Here is a 21,587-nt window from a genome sequence, read left to right as displayed (position 1 = left end):
TAAGGCATCGATCTTCGACCGTAGAGCGTCTTGGACGGCCACGGTCGCTTTTAGATCTTGTTCATCCCTCAGAGCGTTCTCGAGGACACTAAAGGTTTCCCGAACGCGCCCCAAGGTGGACGATGCCTGAACGATAGCCTCGGTGCTCATTTGACCATCGGCTCCGAGATCGTTTAGGCATGCACCCAACAAATCAAGACCTTTATGCTTAAGGACTTGCGACGCTGAGAGGGACAAGACTTCTTGTAACCGAGCCAGAGCAGTTGAATCAGCAGGTTCAGTTGTTGTGGCCTAAGGACTAGCCATTCCGGTATTGCTTGACAAGAGAGCTTTGAACTCGACTTCCCATGAAGGCTGCACACAAAAATCAGTTTAAGCTCAAGGACATCACGAAAAAGATAGCGAGAAGGTTTTGTTTTAAACCTGCCGAGAGGAAACTTTGGCCATATCTTCAGGTTCGTTGCTCGAACCTAAATAACTTAAGGGCCTAGCCCAGTGTCTTAGACTGCTTCTCAGTTCACGCGGCCGATAGAGGTTATCTACGTTCGATGGCCACTAAGGCAGCCAAGAAATATAGATAACACCCTTCGGCGCGTAGAATTTTCGATGAAAAGAGTGGGCAGGCACCTGACATTTAATATTTTCCTGGTTTAGAGCTCTAAGACAGAAAAATAACCAAGGAAAGCGGTAGGGTTACTTACGAAAGCCGAAGTGGCTTCTTGGGGAGGAATGTTGAAGTCATGGTCCTGCGGATGAACGGGCGTTTCCGCCATCCTTTTGGCTCTATGGTAGGTCGTTCGCCATGATCGGCTGCAGAATGGCCGATTTGGACAGCTGCCTCGAACGCAGGGGGAGGTTGATTGCAGGGTTGAGGGCAACCCACCAGCGGAATCTCATCGCTCCCATCGCTCTCCTCTGGTTCTACGACAGGTCGTTTGCCACGGTCGGCCGCAGAAGGGCCAGCTTGGACAACTGCCTCAGACGCAAGGGGAGGTTGATTACGTAGTTGAAGGTGACCCGCCAGCGGAATCTCATCTCTCATGTCGCTCTCTTCTAGAACGACTGTCGTGTGTTTTGGATTTTTAGGGAGAGTTCTCTCGACCAGGGGGGCCACCTCTTCCACGACAAGTGCAGCGGTCGACCCCGAAACTACAGATAACTCGACCAATGGAGTAGTCCTTAGCTCGATCACGACTGGAGGGTCAGGACGAGCTTTGGGAGACTGACTTTTCACAACCGGCTGCACGACCATTGGGATGCTTACAGCTGGGGTGGAAGGAGAAACATTGGGAGTGGCTGTTCCCGACGTTTGGCTAGAGATGACGTGAATTTCTCGTTACTCTTTGTTTGTCAATTTCTTGACGCGTTTTGTATGACGAGGGATTGCGGCGGCCGTCTCAGTCTCCTGTCGGGGTCGTTTGCTCAGCCTGAAAGAGGGGATTACCTTTTTCCTGGCTGCAATTGCAGCCACCGCTTTTACCTTCTTCGACGCTCATCTGCCTGAGAATTGAAAGCCAAGTCAATAACAGTAAGGATATATATATATATATATATATCCAAATATGTAAAGGAACCTATATACCATGGGTAGCCTCTTTAGGTTGGGGAGCAGGAGCCTTGTGGGGATGATCGCAGAAGATCTTGTTAATGACATCTTCAACTGGTGCGCTGAAGAAGCTATGAGTGTATTCTTCCCACCAATCGCCGAAGGTATCGGTGCTAAGAGATTCTGGAGAGGCCGATCGAAGGTGGAATTTTTGGCATCGCTCTTGGAACTCATTTTTGGTGTCATCACATTCTTTCTCTAAAGAACCAGGTTCGCGTCCACGGCTTAGGACGGACCGCGATGAGAGAAGGGGGACTGGGCAACCTTGGAGGTAGCCAAGCTGTTGAGCGGGGAAGTTGGGATTATACACTTCCTAACCCGCTCGGTGACCCTCACAGCCGAGAGGCAAGTCGCGGGCAAGCATGAAAGACCCCAGGATTGACGAAGGTCAGCATCTTCATCCGCGCCCCACAAGGATGTAGGAAGCCTAATCGATAAAGGGTATTCTCGACGACGACAAATTAAGAACTCGTCATTAGAAAGATCGTCGAGAGCGAAGAAGTATCTGAACACCTCTTCAGCTTGGTGGGGGGTGTTGGCCGAGCACTTCCGTAGGCGTGAAATCAGCGATCGTTGGCCGAAGAGGGGCGAAATACACCTGCAACCAGAGTTGGAAGTCCCAGAAAGGACCATTCTGGTACGGGTCGACCTTATCTAGGGTCATTTCGGCCAAGCAGCATAGAAGATGGACGAGAATGGCCGGGCTGAGTGCCAGAATGTGACCGCTAACTAGGGCTTTGGCCATTGGCATGTTCTCGACCATATATTTATTGGATTTGGTACAACAAATAAATTTATTGTTGGAGATATGCCCTGAAAGTCAATCTTTGGAAGAAACCTTTCAGGACAATGAATGTGTGTATAGATGACTCTTATACATCCAAAGGCAAAGATACTAATTAGGACTATCTCAATTAACGATATATGTCCTAAATAGTGAATCCATGGACAATGGATCGATGGAAAAAGCAATATAATGATGTTAAACTACAGAGACCTTCTTCTCATAACCATCATGTCCAAAAGGTTCCTGGTCATAAGGATTGTCAGAGGGATACTGACAATGCATAGACCAATACATATTATGTCCCCTTCAATTGGAAGGATGGAAAGTCTCATCCCATTCGTGTAGTGACACTAAGACAGGTATGTAGGTGCTCATTAAGGGAATGAGTTCACTGAACACAATCGAACGAGAGTACTTGCATGGAGGTCTACTCACATGTCAAGCAAGTAACTCTAATGGTTGGAATAATATAAGTAGTCCTTTGACCTGAGGCATCATAGTTGTCTTGTGGTTAGTCCTTGATCTTTGATTATGTCAAAGTCACTCCATCCGCGGGTGTCCAATGCATAGTTGGGGTTAAGCCACTTAGCCACGAAGGCAAGTGAATGCGCAACAAGGGATCTCTAATCCTCGTTATGAGAGGTTGAATACTCTAAGATATGATTCGGGAATCTTCGGCCGAAGTATCGAGCGTAATAAAGGAAAGCGTTCCTATACGACTCAATTGAATCATATAACATGGAATAATCACATTAGGGGTTTGACATAATATATTCATACCCTAATAGTGTGATTGAGAGTATTGTTTTAGAGAAGGATCGAATTACATTGTAATTCCAACTGAATAGGTTCTCCGAACAAATTCTATATTAGCTTGGGTAGCCATGATATATGGTTAGATGTCACTCATGGCTTGTGAGTTCTTCTAGATGATTAAATAAGTAGTCGTCAAAGAAAAAGGAGAATTAAAAGTAAGTTTTAATTCACTAAGTGATTGGATTAAATATAATCAATTGGATTGGTGCCAATCATCTCACTGCCTTGCTAATTGGAACCTAAAATGATTGTACACCGATACACTCTTGTAGTGAGACAACTAATGGATAATGGAAATAATTAATTGGATTAATTAAGTGTTGTGATTAATTAGTAAGTCTAAAGAAATCATAAAAGCAATAAAAGATCGTTTTGGGCTTAAAGAAAGTTCGGGTTTATTTAGGCCCATTGAGCCTAAACCCATTAGGCTTTTATTCAAGCATAGGATGACTTGAAATGATAAAAGCCCAAAGCCCAAAACAAAAAACACAAAGGGCCGGCCAAAGAGAGGGAGAGAGAAAGTCAAGTTGTTGACTTGTTTCTTTATGCTATAAAAGGAACTTTATAGTGAAAAGTTTCATTAGGGTTTTTTGTGTGTTGATTTAACAAAAGGAGAAAGCATATCTCTCTCTCTTAAACACAATCGGTCGGCCACCAAAGGGGAGACTTAGCTAATCATCTTATCTCCCTTTGGTTATTCCTCCATCCATCTCACTACACTAGTGGGTGTGAATCTTTAGAGGTCTTCAATCTTGGAGACTAAAGGAGAACCAAGGAGCACTCATTCTAGCAAAGTGGAGGAAGCAAAGACGGAGGCTAGGCTCAAGGAGTTCCAACAACAAAGGGCTTGAAGGTGGTCTATCCTTGGTCTCAAGTCTAGATCAAGAGGTATAAATCTACTCCTACACTTTGTTCTTCAATAAAATGTTTTGATGCATCTTATATAAACATATGCTTCTTGAAGGGGATTTGCATGACTATAGCTTTGATATTATGTGATAACATGCTTCCGTTGCTTATGTATATAAATTTTGAATTGTATATGCATGCTAGTCACTAGAAATCCCAAATAAATCTCATTATTTCCCTTCATTTGTTGTACCAATAGAAGAGGAAAGCCTCGTGTTCCCCTTCTCGCAGAGCCTCTTCTCCTCGGCCGGCAAAATGGAGATAAAGGGTGTTATAGTTGAAGAAGTTCTTGTGAAGTTTGTGAACCTCTTCTTTCGAGGGTGCTTGGCCTGCACTGCTCAGCGTCTCAAGGCCCGTTTGTCGAAAAGCGCATTCAAGTCAAGGTTCGACGAGTACCCAGAGAGGGCGGCGTCGATTGGAATCCTAGTTGGAGAAGTCCCCAAGATGGCAATAATGTCAAGAATGGTAGGACCAATGGGGCCGAGAAGGAGGACCATGGTGTTGGTAGCCGAACACCAAAAGCACAGGGCGGCTAAAAGGAGCTCCTTGTCCAGGATGATTTCCATGGATGAAAGGTGAATGACGTCGTAGATGCCTAGGGCTTTCCATTGTTCACCAAAGAGTTTTTCCATTTGTACGACCCAAGCCACCCAGGTTGTAGTGGTCGAATGCCATGAACTTTGAGGCCTTGCCAGGTCCCACTTCGACCATTCAAACCCTTGCAGCAAGGGTGATAGGCAGTGCTCATTGAGAAGTCCGATGATGGTTAGTGGTACTGCCGCTTTGAAGAGAGGGCCCAAGATTTGATGAGGGGTGCTCATGTCACTTTCAAAACGGATGGTTTTGATTGAACTTTGATCAATAATTTTCTGGCATTGGTCATATTCCTTGGAAAGCTTGGAGATGAAAGAGGCCATTGTATGTGGGTTGAAGATGCGACACGAGAGGAATTTTCTGGGTTGGGGGGTTTGAAGACGAAGATCTGGAAGAAAGGGATTCACTGGAGAATAAGGGCAAGAAATTTCAGAGAGCTCGAAAGCGTAAAGTGCAAATGAGAGAGTTTCGGTATTTATAGAATTATGGAAGGAAGGGCAATCGTTCGAAATTCAAAACGAAGGGTAAAATTGACTGAAGAATTCGCTAATCATTATGAACATTCAGATAATCTAGTTAAAAAGACCAAGGGTTTCGTGTTTTGGGGGGCGCACAATTCCGTGTGGCAGCGAGATTTATGGTGAAAGATGTTTTGGCGCCTACACAATGGTGAATGGTTCGTGGATCAAGGTAACATGTTTGTGCTCAACAACAAGGTCATGATGGTATGACGGTTCAGGGAACCGCACGCTTTAAACGTCATCATTAGGGATTAGCCGTGTGAAAGGATGCCACGTGGTGTATTGGTTAGCAGGATTAAGATCGTGCAATCGTGCTCAATAAATGCACCTCAGAAATAGAGTATTTGGATTTTGAGTATTAGTTTCGCTTCTTCACGGTCGGAGCTCGACCAGAGGATTTAGGCCAAAGACCTCAAAAGCGAGGGGGTAATGTTTGGGCCAAAAATATTAGTTTGGGCCGAGTGTAGAGTCATTCTCGGCCCAGTACTGCAGGACGAGTCGAATCCTGACGCAAAACGAAGTCTCGGCGAGATTAATAACCCGGAAGTGAATCCGGCTCAATGAAAGAATAGGTTCAAAATCCTGATGGGAGTAGGAATACTCGAGATGGTGTTTGATTAGAAGAAGAAATCCTAATCCGAGTAGGGTGTTAACTCGACCTAGAAGGTATCCGGTGCTATAAATAGAGGAGGTTATGTATCGTTCAACTCTCTCTAATTCAACACACAACTGCCATGCGCAAACTCTCTCAACCACTTGAGATTTTTATTTTCTCTTTTCGCTGACACATCTTCCGTTGGCATTAATAGCAATTTGAAAGCAACCGGTGATATCTTCAGTCAACATAGATAGCTCTGTCGCCGTAGAATCAGCCGATCTCGCAACATCTTCCGTTGGCATCAACAGCACTACGGCGAGGACGGCTGGTTACCTATCCAAGTCTCGGTCGAGAAGGGTTTCCGAATCCTTATTGATTGAGGTCATCTCATTAGCCTTCTCGGCGAAGTGAGGTGTTACAGCTTACTGAGCTTGACGCATTGCACGCCGAGTTATTTTATGATTTTATGATTGGATATTCTCAAGTAGGATTTGGAGTTCGGCATTCAGATGGCCGAACCACGTTCACTATTAAGACTCATATCTGCTTTGAGTATTTGTGCCCTTACACTTTAGTGTCGATTCGGCATGAGTTTACTCTGACGAATACCATCACTGTGACCGAATCCGACGATGGCGATTCGTGAACTTCGTAAGAATAGTAGCCTTGTCTTCAGGTTCAAGGACCCAAGAGGCCGAGACGTGTTTCTTCCTCAGCCGTAATTGCAAGATGCAGAAGTCAGCCGCACACCCAACACAACATCAACAAATTTACTCCTCGACCGAGTTCTGCCGACGAGTTAGCACGCCCTGCATTCACCGAAGGACGTAGTTAGCTTATAGATTACTCGGCCTGTGCGCCATGTAGGCTTGGTAGTTTTTTAGGGTCAACATAAACATATGTCCATGGCTTTGAATTCACCTCTAACTATGAAAAAATTAGTTACACATGTTCATAACAATTGAAAAGCAAATTGAAATAAACATTGAAACTAAAATGAGGGAAGAAAGAACTCTTAGAACTCCAATGGTTGCAGGTGACTTGCGCACAAGGTCCTCATTCTCCAATGGAAGCGATGGTAAAGCTCCTTCATCTCCAAAATTACGGCTGAATGTGTTTTAGAATTATATGGGGGTGGTAATATGAAATTGTGGCTGAAAACATATATTTATAGGCTAGGGTTTTCACAAATTCTGATGGGAAAAGGCTAGGGTTTTGCGGCACAAGGCTTGGCCCAATCCATGGGGGAAAATAACTAGGGTTTCTAGCAGATTTTTAGGGTTTCTAAAAGGGGTTGAGGCGCCACTTTTGTAGGCTTCTAGAAAGAACATGTTTTGTGGCAGAAATTGGAACTTCTAGTAGGGTTTGGGGGGCCACCTTTCTAGGGCTTCTAGAAAGGTGGGTGCAGCACATGTATAAGGGAAGATATAGGCCTTCTAGAAGGGTTTTAGGTCCCCTTGTAGCGGATTATTCATCTTCCAAGTCTTGAATTAATTTCTCCATCTCTTTAGCACATTCCTTGCTTCATTTGATCTTCAAAAACGTCCATTCCTTGTGCTTCACATGCATGCAATCCAATTCAGCCCAAAAATGCTCTAAAATGCTTCAAAATGCATTTTCTTGCCAACTTTGCCAATTAGACCTACAAACATACGAAAATAGCTTAAATCATTATAATAAACACAAACTCGCTATGAAAATGCAAGAAAACAAGCTAACTAAGTCTTATAAATATGTTCCTATCATATGCTTCGACCTGGACCATATGTATGTATGTGCAGGTCAGTGCTGTCTGTACGGATCTCGGATATCTACCTGTTGTTAAGTGGCTTTCTGCCCCATGTTGCCCTGCTAGTGAACCTAAATGACATGCTTCAATTGGCCTTTAATTTATCCCTAAACCCTACTAGCAGGCATAAACATATTGCAAATTATTCGGATATCTCAGTTACTATTGTTTTTCAATCGTTAATCTTTTAGTTGCCAATAATTTTGGTGTTAACAATAATGGTGATAATAAATATTGTGAATATGCTTATATTGCAGGGTGGGATTTGGGAGGTTCCCATCCTTGGTTATTTGCCATCAATCCAGCTCCCAGACTAAGATCATCAGATCCCGTTTTCCTTAAATTGGTATGTTTTTCGTTTTGGATTATCTTTTCTGTACTAGTTAGCATGCACCCCAGATTTCCAAACTGATCTAGCCTAGTGAATGTAAGTTTTGGTTAAAAGGTATCGTGCTTTGATGTTCAAGTAGGCAATGGTCTTGATTGGTTCTTACCAAGATAAACAAATAATGAAATCAAAAGAAACGGTAATTGAGCTAATATTTATGTTGTAGCTGTTGACTTCACTGCTGGTGATGATCCTTGGCCTATATTTGAGATGCAAAAGGAGTTCAATGCCTTGGGAAAATCACCACCACTTTCTTTGTAAGTTTCTGTTGGTCATTAATAATTCTGTTGGCAGCAGTCAAATGTTCATAATGTTTGCATCCGAGAGTTTTAGACAGGTTGGCTTACACACTGGGGAGAGAAGAATCCAGAGACTGATGCTGATTTTAAAGCAGCTGCCTTGGAAAAGATTTTGGAAAGAAATGGTTCTACAGTGCTTTATGTATGTCCTAAAAGTCGTAATTTTCCTAGTTTCATGTAAAGCTTTATGGCAAAGCTTGTTAACTTTAGATTTCAAATTTGCAGATGGCAAATGGGGGATCAAACTTTGAATTTTATAATGGGGCAAATACTGGTTCGGACGAGTATAATTATTACGCTGAGATGAGTGCTTACAATTGCTCATGGTGATCAAGCGATATAATTATTACGCTGAGATGAATGCTTCTTATTTTCAGATGTTCGGATTTATGTTATACGCAACAGAGTATGCTCTGCAAAAGACAACGATGGTGGAAGCACTGTATCCATACAAAAAGTGTAACCTTCCCTTACTCTATGAAGTAGCTTCCTGTTCATTACTCTTAGAAATTTATCTTCTCCTTTTCCAGGGGAACACAAAGTGTATTACCTCTCATTTGTTCAGATTCCAAGCCACTCGTCTATATATTAGAGAGCTTGATGAAATTGGGGTTCCACCATAAAACCAATTGGCAATATGGGGAGTAGCCCAAGACCATCTAAGCCACCAGCAAGGCTTGTCCCTCACTGATGTGGGACAAATTGCTCCTCACATTTCAACTTTCAACAGAGCTCAAGTTTTTGTAATGTGCTCGTCTGAAGATGGTTATGGAAGACCAACATACGTTGGCACGTTTGAAAGATGGTAAAAAATCAACCTCTAACCCTGTCTAATACGAAAGGTCTTTCTAACATCAGCTTGTTTGTGTTGGTACTTGAATGTCGTCTATTTGTTTTTCTGTTCATCCTTACTTTCATTTCTTAACGTCGAATTTGCCTCATCACATTTCCCCCCCTAATTTGATATATTCTGTTGTTATAGGTTGAAAACATGGGCCGTCTAAATTATGGACCATATATCTTTGACAGGAAGGTAAAGTCAGTACTCAGTTGCAATGAGCAACTGTTTTCTCCATTTCGTGATGAGGTTTATGCAGGCATTACATTTATCTGCCAATGTCATTCGATCTACAATGATCGAATGTTGTCCCACGTGCTTTTGATTTCAAATATATGGATTTGAATGGCAGTCTGTTATTCTTGTTCGTTGTATATGAATATTTCTAGTGGTAGTTTGAACGTCCGAAACCTGAGCAGTGACTCGTAGTTTGGCTTTCCTTTTCAGGGACTGATTCGAAAGAATCAGCATTCTTTGCTGGAGATTTCTCTGTCGGCAAAGAAGACGAAATCAAAGATACATTCATATCATTGAGTGGCAGGGGTAAAGGAATTGTGACTATTAACAATTTCAACATGGGAAGATTTTGGCTGGTCCTGTGTTCTTGATAACAGAAGATGAATTCTTTTACTCGAGATTTGAAATATGTTGCATTTTTGCAGTTAAAAGGGACAGACATGGGAAGAATGTTGTGGTATGAGATGCCGAAAGTTAATTTGAACTGAGTTATATTCTTTTGTTTTCGGTGGTTGCAACGGAAAAACATTTCGTTTCTTATATTCGTTTTGAGTGCTTGCTGCTTGAACATCCACTTGTTTATGTTTTACAATTGCACAGGTCATATCTGAGTTAGAGTCCCCAAACCCGGAGTTTGTGTGCATCAGCTTTAGTGCCACTACGTAAATATGAGACGATCGTGTCTGAAAACATAACCGGACTTCCACTGTTTGTCTCCATTTCGAAATGGTGGTCCTGAAGAAAAATCTTCCACCACGTTTCGTTGATGATAGTTAACAGAGTGTATGCGGAAAAACAAGGGATTAAATAAAAAATCATGTCATTTATTTCAAGTGTTTCAACATTAACTTACATTCAAAAGTAACAACTCAAATGTAGCAAATTTGCTCCTGGGACACACCGGGACAGCCAACACTAACGCTACATAAATTACAGATTACATCAAAAGAAAAACTCATTCGGCTTACTTGTTCGTGTCGTCTTGTCTTGTTCCTACAGCTGCAGTGGCTGCTGCTGTCATGGCAGCTGCCGCTGCACCCACCTTGGCACCACCTGCAGCCTTCGCTGCACCGGCTACTTTGGCAAATGCCGCTATCCCTCCCACTAACATGGCTCTCAAGGCAACTGTTGGTTTTACTGCCGTATCTATCTTATGCCGTTACCTGCAATTTCCATCGATATTAGACTCTTTTTATTGGGCCAAAAACCAACTCTCGTAAACTTGAAAATTGTGCATTTCACACCAGGAAATTATAAATGAAGATGATCAAGCATTACAATGTATAATAGTGCTGGACCATTGGCAGCTATCAGAGATTAGGCAACACCACACCGATGCTGCCTGATAAAACTTTGTTTTTAAATGGAGGGCAATTCTTTCAACAATTTTTTAGCTAGTTTTAATTCGAAAACAGCTATATCGAGCTTTTTCTGGCAGTATGACATGGGTTACTTCCGCGCCATGGCGCCTAGTACTTAAACATTGGCTCGAGCCATTTTCTCTACCCCTTCTTACCCTGAAAAATCAGGGGCACCCCGCGTCCTTGAACCAATAACCAAATTGCAGTTGCAGAAAATATTCTCATGTTCTAAGACCATCAACATACAACTTTTGCAGTTGCCAGCTTAACATTCATTAACATGTATCTCAATTCAAAACATCACATTAATTAAACAATCATAGCAGCGTCTTCTTCTTCAGCAACAGCAGCAGCAGCAGCAACAACAACAACAGCAACATCAACAGAAGCAGCATCACCAGTCGCTCGCCTCATATTTCCATCTCTTCCATGTACCCAAACTCAAAAACCCTAACTTCTACACATTTATATACATCTGTGTGTGTGTATATGTATACAATCAAAAATGCATATTGGTTTGAATTTATGCTTAATTTTGTTGGGTTTGCTTTATATAATGCAGTTGGTGGAGAAATTAGCGGACAAGATCGAGAATGGAACCAGGGATCTGCAGTCTGATGCATTGGTATTATTTGTAATTGGGGGTTTTCGAATGTTTTTTTGTTAAAGTTGTTATTTTGAAGGTTTATGAATTTGAATTGTGTAATGGGTTCTGAATTCGGATTGGTTAGCGATTTGAACAACCACTTTGAGAAGTGCCAGCAGCTGCTCAACTCCATATCCGGATCGATCAGCATCAAGGCTTTGGTAATTGAGTTATTTTGATGTTTGTTGCAGGATAATCAATGGGGGATGCGTTGGATGACATTGTTTAATGTGAGAGTTTATGTGGAGTGTGGTCTTGATTAAGGTCTCCCGCATGTTATGTTGTCATTCCATTTGGTTCGCGAATTTAAATATGGTCGATGATTTGGAGTAATAGTTTGGTAGCAGAACATGCCACACCCACACTGTATTACAATATAGCATTTTCTTAGTATTGGAGTGGAATGTTTAAGATTTGTGTGGCTTTTGGTTGTAGACGGTTGAGGGACAGTGATAAGTACCGATGCTCAGCACCCCTGTTCTCAACCTGCAAGTTGCCAAACAACTATGGAGGACGATAGAGACGGAAGGAGAGAGAGAGTTGTTTTCTTTTTGTTATATTGATAACGATTTTTTAATTCATGGTTGGAGGACAACCCCACCAATTTGATTACATATATGTTTCCACTACGACAATTGCCAGCTGGCTAGAATACTAAACAACTAGATTATTACTAATAGAAGTACTAGTAAACTACTAATTGCGATCAGACTAATCACAATCACAATCGTAACATTGCCCACTCCTTCAGATAAACCTTGTCCACAAGGTTGTATTCACAGAGAAAAATCTGGGAATTTCTTAGCCAACTCATCATAATCCTCCCATGTAGCATCTTCTTCCTTGCTGCCCTTCCAATGAATGAGTAGTTGCACTCCCGCTCCATTACCTTTTCTGTAAACTCGCCGTTGCAGAATTGACATTGGTTCCCGAGACTGCAACCCATCTTCTGTTACCACTGGTAGTGTTGTTAGAGGACTAACCCCTGGACCCAAATGCTTCTTTAAACAGCTAACATGGAAGACAGGATGTATTTTGGAATCTGTAAGAAGTTTGAGTTTGTAGGCTACACTCCCAATTCTCTCCAGAACTTCATAAGGGCCATAAAACCTGGGATGTAATTTATGAAAAGCATGTGCAACCAACGATTGCAACTGGTAAGGTACCAATTTCAAATAAACCAAGTCTCCAACTTCAAACTCTTTTTCCCTTCTATGCTTATTAGCTTGAGCTTTCATCCTATTTTGAGCCACCAATAGATTAGTCTTTGTTGGAAATATGCCCTAAAAGTCAATCTTTGGAAGTAACCTTTCAGGACAAATGAATGGATGTATAGATGATTCTTATACATCAAATGGCAAAGACACGAATTAGGACTATCTCAATAAATGATATATGTCTTAAATAGTGTATCCATGGACGATGGATCGATTGAAGAAGTAATCTAATGATGTTAGACTACAGAGACCTTCTTCACATAACCATAATGTCCAAAAGGTTCCTGGTCATTGGATTGTTGGAGGGATACTGACAATGCTTAGACCGGTTACTGTGTCTGCTTCAAATGGAAGGATGGAAAGTCTCATCCCATTCGTGTTGTGACACTAAGACAAGTATGTAGGTGCTCATTAAGGGAATGAGTTCACTGAACACAATTGAACGAGAGTACTTGCATGGAGGTCTACTCACATGTCAAGCAAGTAACTCTAATGGTTGGAATAATGTAAGTAGTCCTTTGACCTGAGGCATCGTCGTTGTCTTGTGGGTAAGTACTTAATCTTTGATTATGTCAAAGTCATCCCATCCGCGGGTGTCCACGGCATGATTAGGGTTAAGCCACTTAGTCATGAAGGCAAGTGTATGCGCAACAAGGGATCTCTAATCTTCGATAAGAGAGGAAGAATACTCTAAGATATGATTCGGGAATCTTCGGCCGAAGTTGATAGGAGCATATTTATGCGACTTAGTATGTTTGTTTTCGTGCATTTATGTTCTTAGTTCTTAGTTATGTTAGTAGTTTAAGCCATTTTTGTGTGTTTGTAGGTTCTATGGGCCAAGGATGCAAAAAGATGCATTTTGGAGCATTTTGGAGCATTTTTGGGCCAAGATTGGATGGTGCAAACATGGAGACATGAGGATGGACGAATTTGAAGTCAAATGAGGCTAGGAACATGCTAAAAATGTGGTGAAACAAATACAAAGTGCAAAAAGGGATAGGTTTCTAGAAGGATTGGCCAAAACTTCACTCAAAAACCTCAATGCCGTGGCTTTTACTTCAAAGCAACCAGAAATTTGAGTGGATGATGCAATGCTTAACTCACCATGACATGTGAGTGGATGATGCAATGCTTAACTCACCATGACATGTGAGTGGATGACTCAAAACCTACCCCAACAACAATTCTCCACCATTGCCGTGAGTTTACCTACCCATTCCACCAGAAATTTGTGCTTAAACAAGTCCATCCTCTCCCTATAAATACCATGCAGCAACCTCATTCAATTCATCTAGAAATTAACCATTCTCCAAGCCTTTCCTTGCCTCTCCTACATATCTAAACCCCTTCCCATCCATTCCTCCAAATAACCAACCCTTCAACATCATTCCAACCTTGTTGTTGCGGCAAGGAGAAGGAGAAAAGTCCTTGGACGCGCTTGCTATCCAACATGGATCGTTGGAACGTTTAGGTGCTTTCTTCCCTTTGTTTTCCAATGTTTAAATTTGTTTATCTTTGTTTTGTAATAATGAGGAACTAAACCCCCCTTGGCTAGGGGGGGATTCGAAACCATGTTAATGCTTGCAATATGATTTGATTACTTTTAATTGCGTTTCATAAGTTATGAATTCGATTTACTTATCTATTTGACTGATAACATGTTTATGTATGTTGATTAGGGATGCATACTTAGTTTGCATGCATAAATATGATGCTAGAGTATAAGGGAATTTCACCTAATCGTTATGAACTTATATTCATAAGTAGTAAAAGTCGCTAGTCACGATTGTGTTAAGTAAATCCTTGGCAAGAGTAACATGCGTATTCCATAGTTATGAATGCCTCGTCAATGCTTATGATTTCCATTCAATTCAATGAACCTAGGGAAATCTGAGAATTAATTTATGCAATTCATGGTTAATTTGGGGCGTTGAGAATTAATAAGTTATTGAAATGCAATTGGAAATCATTTTGTATGCAAGCAAGACATGTGTGGAGAAGAACCCCTTAGCTAGCCTTCCATTATCCATTCAACCCAAAATTGTTTAAAATCTATTTAAGTTTTTAGTTTATTCGTTTTTACTTTCAACTTCACCAAACTCAAATCCCCCTTTTACTTTCTTGTTTTAAAATCTTTTGTTTACATTTTTAACTTTGTTTCTTTTTGTTTTTGAGTCAGTTTAGAGGTTTTAGCAAGCCCTCCTAATCCCCGGTTTAGAACGATCCCTACTTACATACTTTGCTACAATTGTCAAAAGAGGGTTTAATTTGTGTGCTTATATTATTTGCATCAGAAGTATCGAGCGTAATAAAGGAAAGCATTCCTATACGACTCAAATGAATCATATAAGAAGGAATAATCACATTAGGGGTTTGACATAATATATCCATACCTTAGTAATGTGATTGAGAGTATTGTTTTAGAGAAGGATTGAATTACATTGTAATTCCAACTGAATAGGTTCTCCGAATAAACTTTTACATTAGCTTGGGTAGCTATGACATATGGTTAGATGTCACTCATAGCTTGTGAGTTCTTCTAGATGATTAAATGTAGTCATCAAAGAAGAAAGGTGAATTAAAAGGAAGTTTTAATTCACTAAGGGATTGGATTAAATATAATCAATTGGATTGGTCCCAATCACCTCACTGCCTTGCTAATTAGAACCTAAAAGATTGTTCACCAATACACTATTGTAGTGAGTAATTAATGGATGATGGAAACAATTAATTGGATTAATTAAGTGTTGTGATTAATTTAGAAAGTCTAAAGAAATCATAAAAGCGATAAAGATCGTTTTGGGCTTAAAGAAACGTTCGGGTTTAATTGGGCCCATTGGGCCTAAACTCATTGGGCTTTTATTCAAGCATTGGATGACTTGAAATAAATGAAAGCCCAAAGCCCAAACAACACAAAGAGGGCCGGCCACTTTAGGTGGAAAGGGTGAGATATTTAGTCAAGTTGTTGACTAGGTTTCTTTTGTCTATATAAGGAACTTTATAGAGATATTGTTCATTAGGGTTTTTGTGTGTTTAAAACAACAAAGAGGCAAAAGAAATATCTCTCTAAAACACATCAAAGGCCGGCCACCTTGGGGTGATTTTACTAACACATCTTTCACCTTTTGGTTATTCCTTCATCCTTCTCACTACACTAGTGGGTGAGGATCTTTAGAGGTTTTCAACTTTGGAAACTTGAAGAGAACCTAGGAGTACTCATTCTTTCAAAGTGGAGGAGGCAAGGAGGGAGGCTAGGCTCAAGGATTTCAAGGAGCAAAGGGCTTGGAGGTGGTCCATCCTTGGTCTTAAATCTAGATCAAGAGGTATAAGACTAAACCTTCACTTTGTTCTTGGTTCTCTAAAAATGTTTTTGATGCATTATATATAAACCTATGAACCTTGAAGGGGATTTGCATGACTATTGCTTTGATATTATTTGATAAATGCTTCCGTTGCTCATGTATATAAATTTTGAATTGTATATGCATGCTAGTCATTTAGAAATCCCAGGCTCCAAAATGCATCCTTTTGCATACTTTGCCCTTAGAACCTGAAAACACATAAAACTAGCTTAAAAGACTACTTTACTAAGGAAAAACACTATAAATGCACAAGAACAAGCTAAACTAAGGCGCATAAATATGCTCCTATCAAATCCCATACATGAATCTCAAAGATTTCCCTTCAGTCTTGAGCATAGAGAAAAGATTATCCCTTGCTAACAATCCTTGCTCAATTATATCCAGTTTTGCAGTGCCTTTTTCATAAGAAGCAATATGTGGAGGGGGATACCTATAAACAACTTCGAAAGGAGATAATTTGGATGAACTATGAACTGAAGAACTATAACTCCATTCTGCCCATGGAAGCCAATAAAGCCACTTTTTGGGTTGACAACTTGTGAAGCACCTAAGATAGGTCTCCAAGCACCAGTTAACCACCTCAATTTGGCCATCACTCTGAGGGTGGTATCCTGAACTCATACACAGCTTAGACCCACTCAATTTGAAAAATTCTTTCCAAAAAGCACTGAGGAATACAATGTCTCTATCACTTACTATGGTTGCTGGCATGCCATGCAGCTTGAAAACATGCTCTACAAATGCTTGAGCTACCATAATTGCAGTATAAGGGTGACCAAGAGGAATGAAGTGAGCATATTTTGATAATCTGTCCACGACCACGAAAATAACAGAATTTCCCTTGCAGTTGGGTAAGCCACAAATAAAATCCATGCTAATGTCCCTCCAAACATTTTCAGGTATTGGAAGTGGCTGAAGCAGACCTAGTGGTGACAAGGTCTCATACTTATTATGTTGGCACACCTTGCACTCAGCTACCCATGACTTAATATCTTTTTTCATTCCTACCCAATAAAAACTTCTTTTCAATCTATGGTAGGTTTTTTGGACTCCTTCATGACCGGGCATAGGAGTGCAATGATGCTCTTCAAAGATCTTTTGTCTCCAAGTTGAATTAGGTCCAATCACAATCCTAGCTTTGTACTTTATAAAACCATTATCAATGTGGAACTTTGATAAATCGGAAATAAGTGAGTTGGCGTGTGTGGCTGCCCTTAATTCCTCCATCTTTTGTTTTACCCACTCATCTTTTTCCAATTGTCTCCTCAAGTCATCCAACCATCCAAAATAAGGGTATGTGATAGTGACACGTTCCACTAACTCTTCAATTTGGTTTGTTGGTAATGTCTAGACATTAGGTACCATTGAGAGGGCATCAACTACCACGTTTTCCACACCTTGTTTATATTGGATCTAATAATCATATCTCAATAGCTTTGAAACCCACTTTCCTAGAATGGAGTAGTGGCTCTTTGATTTAAAAAATATTTCAAACTATTGTGATCTGTTTTGATGATGAAATGTTGCCCCTGGAGGTAATTTTGCCACTTTTTAATAGCATGCACCACAGCTATGAGTTCTCTTTCATAAGTGGATAGAGCCTGATTCTTGGGGCCCAAAGTCTTGATGGAGAAAGCAATGGGTTTTCCCTGTTGCTGCAGGACAGCGCCTATTCCATTTGCAGAAGCATCACATTCAATAACAAATGGAATTGAGAAATTAGGTAGGGCTAACACCTTAGGAGATGTCATGACCCTTTTTAATTCTTGAAAAGCTAACTCTGCTGCCTCAGACCATATGAACCCATCTTTTTTTGTGAGTTGGTACAGAGGCTGACATATCTTGCCATAGTTTTGTACAATCTTTCTGTAATAACCTGTCAACCCCAAAAAACCCCTCAGCTCCTTCACATTCCTAGGGACTGGCCAATTCAAAATGGCTTGGATCTTAGTGGGATCAGCTACCACTCCATCACATGAAACTATGTGACCCAAGTATTCAACTTATGGCTGACCAAAAGAGCATTTAGACTTCTTGACATATAATTGGTGCTGCATCAACAATTCCAAAGTCTGGTGCAAATGAGATAGGTGCTCCTCCTAGTTTTTACTGTAAACTAATATGTCATCAAAAAATACCAATATAAATTTCCTGAGATAAGGTTTAAAAATGTCATTCATCAAGCTTTGAAAACTTGCTGGTGCATTGGTAAGGCCAAATGGCATCACCAAAAATTCATAGTGGCCCTCATGGGTCTTGAAGGCAGTTTTCTCCACATCCTCCCCATGCATTCGGATTTGATGATAACCCGATCTTAAATCCAGTTTGGAGAAGTACCTAGCCCCAAATAGCTCATCCAACAGGTCATCTATGAGTGGGATAGGATATTTATCTTTGATAGTGATGCTATTCAGCTCCCTGTAATCCATACATAATCTCCAAGTGCCTTCCTTCTTCTTAACCAATAAAACGGGAAAGGAAAAAGGACTTCGGCTAGGTCTGATAAAACCCGAGTGCAGCAATTCCAAGACTGCTTTTTCGATTTCAGCTTTTTGTAGAGGTCCATAATGATAAGGCCAGATATTAGGGGGTTTTGCTCCTGGAAGCAATGGAATCCTATGGTCGTGGGTCCGTGAGGGAGGTAATGTGGAAGGAATAGTAAAAACCACCTCAAATTTGTTCAAAACCGTGTGCAGTTCATTGTATTAGGAAAAAAGTGAGCTCAGATGTGTCACTTGTTTCAACCTCCAAAGAATATAATAATAATCCCAAGTTGGAAGTGGAGCACCCTTTACTGATGTGATGCAACGAAATATCTTGTATGGGAGACTGTGAAGGTGCACAATGAGTCAATTTAAATTGCTGGCATCCCACTTGAAACTCCATAGTCAGATTTTGAAAATCCCACAGGACTGGACTTACTGTGGCTAGCCATTGGACCCCTAAGACAACATCATAACCCCCAAGAGGTAAAACAAACAGATCACTGTAGCAATTATATTGGCCCACTGTCAACTGCATCTGTCTACAGCAACCTTGACTTTTCACTCTACCCCCATCAGCAATCATCACCTCGAAGGGCTTTGTTGGATGAACAGAACACCCCAATTGCTTGATTAATCTAGAGTCAATGAAATTATGGGTGCTTCCAGAATCTAACAGTATTTTAACAGTATGATTCTTGACCAACCCTTCCACCTTCATAGTTTGAACCGAAGTTTTGGCACTAGTGCCATAAAAGGCACACTCACTCAATGCCATGCTTTGTAACTCTACAGGAAGATCAGTTGGTTCATCATCTCCACATTCATCATCAGAAATTATATCTAACATAAGAAGCTGTTTATGAGCACATTTGTGTCCTTTATCCCACTTGTCAATACAAAACCAACACTCACCCCGGTCTCGTTTTCGCTGCACCTCCTCAGGGGTTAATTTTTTATAAGGCAAAGCAGGGACTCGGTTCCGTCCCGGGTTGGGAGGAGGGAGAAGGTTGGGTCTGGCCGAAGGAACAGGTTTAGGGGTGACATTTTTTAGATCCAGGAGCTTAGCCTCAATTTGCACGGCTAGAGCAATGGCATCATGCACCGAAATAGGTTGCAGCAACTTAACATCATACTTTAATTCTCGCTTTAATCCACCAATAAAACAACTCTTCAACAGAATTGGGCCAACATCAGTAGTACGATTAGCGAGACGCCGGAATTCGAGTATGTAGTCTTTAAGATTACCTGTTTGTTTGAGCTTGAACAAGGATTCGGTACAGTCCTCGAAATCCGACGAGCCAAATTCTTGGCACAGTGCGGTGGTGAACTCATGCCAAGTGGAAGTGGAACAGATGCAATCATGCCATCGGAACCATTGCAGCGATTCATTCTCAAAATGAAAAGAAGCAGTCAGTACCTTCTGATTTTCTGGAGTGTGATAATAAGCAAAATACTGCTTATCTTTGTAGATCCAAGCGGAAGGATCGTCGCCGTCGGTGAAATGGGGAAAGTCCAAACGATGCGGCCACTGAGGGCGCGGAGTGAAACCGCCGTCAAAAGAGTCACGACGAGGAAATCGCGGAGTCTCCAGATAACGGCAGTCGCCGTCGTCAGTAGGGTGCAACGGATCGGGATCTGGAGGATTGGGAGCTACAGAAGAACCCTCGCCACCACGAGCGCCAGGATCTCGATGCAGATGCTCCAAGAGGAGGGAGAACTTCGTCTCCAAGGAGGTGAGGCGGGCGTCCGAAGCAGCTTGGATCTGTTGAGGAAGAGCTTCCAAAACAGTTTCCACAGCAGAGATGCACGATTCCAAGGTCGACATCCGAGAATTGTTGGTGTGGCGGGGCATACAAGAGGGAGTCGCAGGATCTAGAGGATGATACCAGTTATAAGTATCGATGCTCAGCACCCCTGTTCTCAACCTGCAAGTTGCCAAACAACTATGGAGGATGATAGAGACGGAAGGAGAGAGAGAGTTGTTTTCTTTTTGTTATATTGATAATGATTTTCTAATTCATGGTTGGAGGACAACCCCACCAATTTGATTACATATATGTTTCCACTACGACAATTGCCAGCTGGCTAAAATACTAAACAACGAGATTATTACTAATAGAAGTACTAGAAAACTACTAATTGCGATCAGACTAATCACAATCGTAACAGACAGAAGCAGAAGTTGGAAGAAAGTGAGCAATCGTTGCATCAGAGGAAGTGTGTACACTCTAGTGCTCTATTGGTTGTATTTAATACTAAGTAAATATGTTGGTTTCTTGATTCAATTTTATGACACTTTGCTTTTGTTCTCGTTGTCGAATTGAATTCCAGGGACCTGATTACACAGTACAGAAGGTCTGTTGAAGACCTCCTCAGCTCTGAACCTCAGCTGTTTGTGAATCGTAAGACTGTCTTCCCTTCCTTTATTAAGATTAGAGCTTGTATAAAGAAAATTTCTTTGCTTTCGGCTCCTTGCTGTTTCTGAATTATCGATTAAGAAACTACGTGTGCACTTTTTTGTTTTTGACATCAAACCTTGTCTCCGAAAATCAGAACAAAAAACTGCGTGTGTATAACTTACAATGTCCCAAGAATTATGGAACGGCTTCTCACCGTCATTTTGAATTTTGAATTCAGATCTTCTTGCAATTGAGATATGCACAACTGCTGAAATTCAAGAGGAAGGGTCGACAAGCTTTGGATAGTTGGTCGACAAGCTTTCAATTTCTGTATCTGTTTTTAGTTGCTGAACCGTAGTCATTTATTCTCTTTGTATCATCTAGCAATTTCTTGGAATGAGATGGAGATTTACTTTACACTTGTGTTCCTTCGTAAGATATTGAATCTCCTGCCGCTGTTTTTATGTACTGGCTCTGGCTCTAAAATTGCTTTATGCAACCTCACACTTTTCTGAACCTGTCGAACTAGAGCTGATTATAATGTCCCTCGAGTTGGCTACTTTGATCATCGGACCAAAGACCTGGACCCGAGTCCAAAACACACTTCTCTAAGACCATCTCTAACCGAAAAGGCTAAATATAGTCCCGTTGAGAATTATAGCTCTATAAGAAATTATTTTTAAATAAACAGTATCATGCCATAATCATATGTCATCTTCAACCGAAGGAACTAA

At 41.2% G+C, this 21,587-nt stretch overlaps 1 protein-coding gene and 1 pseudogene across 1 annotated transcript; both read left to right on the top strand.

The window, feature by feature from the left end:
- Nucleotides 1-10,048, top strand: part of LOC126611870 (beta-galactosidase 17-like) — a 36,415-nt pseudogene extending 26,367 nt beyond the window's left edge.
- A 443-nt stretch (nucleotides 10,049-10,491) lies between these two features.
- On the top strand, nucleotides 10,492-21,159 carry LOC126611869 (mediator of RNA polymerase II transcription subunit 9-like). Its single transcript, XM_050280195.1, has 8 exons — nucleotides 10,492-10,524; nucleotides 11,067-11,174; nucleotides 11,306-11,364; nucleotides 11,466-11,558; nucleotides 14,865-14,867; nucleotides 20,624-20,671; nucleotides 20,786-20,856; nucleotides 21,092-21,159. Exons 1-8 carry the CDS (start codon nucleotides 10,492-10,494, stop codon nucleotides 21,157-21,159), a joined length of 483 nt encoding a protein of 160 aa, XP_050136152.1.
- Nucleotides 21,160-21,587: the final 428 nt, after the last annotated feature.

Source organism: Malus sylvestris, chromosome 17, assembly GCF_916048215.2.
Source record: "Malus sylvestris chromosome 17, drMalSylv7.2, whole genome shotgun sequence".
Classification (NCBI taxonomy): domain Eukaryota; kingdom Viridiplantae; phylum Streptophyta; class Magnoliopsida; order Rosales; family Rosaceae; genus Malus; species Malus sylvestris.
Note: the sequence above shows the minus strand (reverse complement) of the source record. Positions and strands in the feature narration are given on the sequence as shown.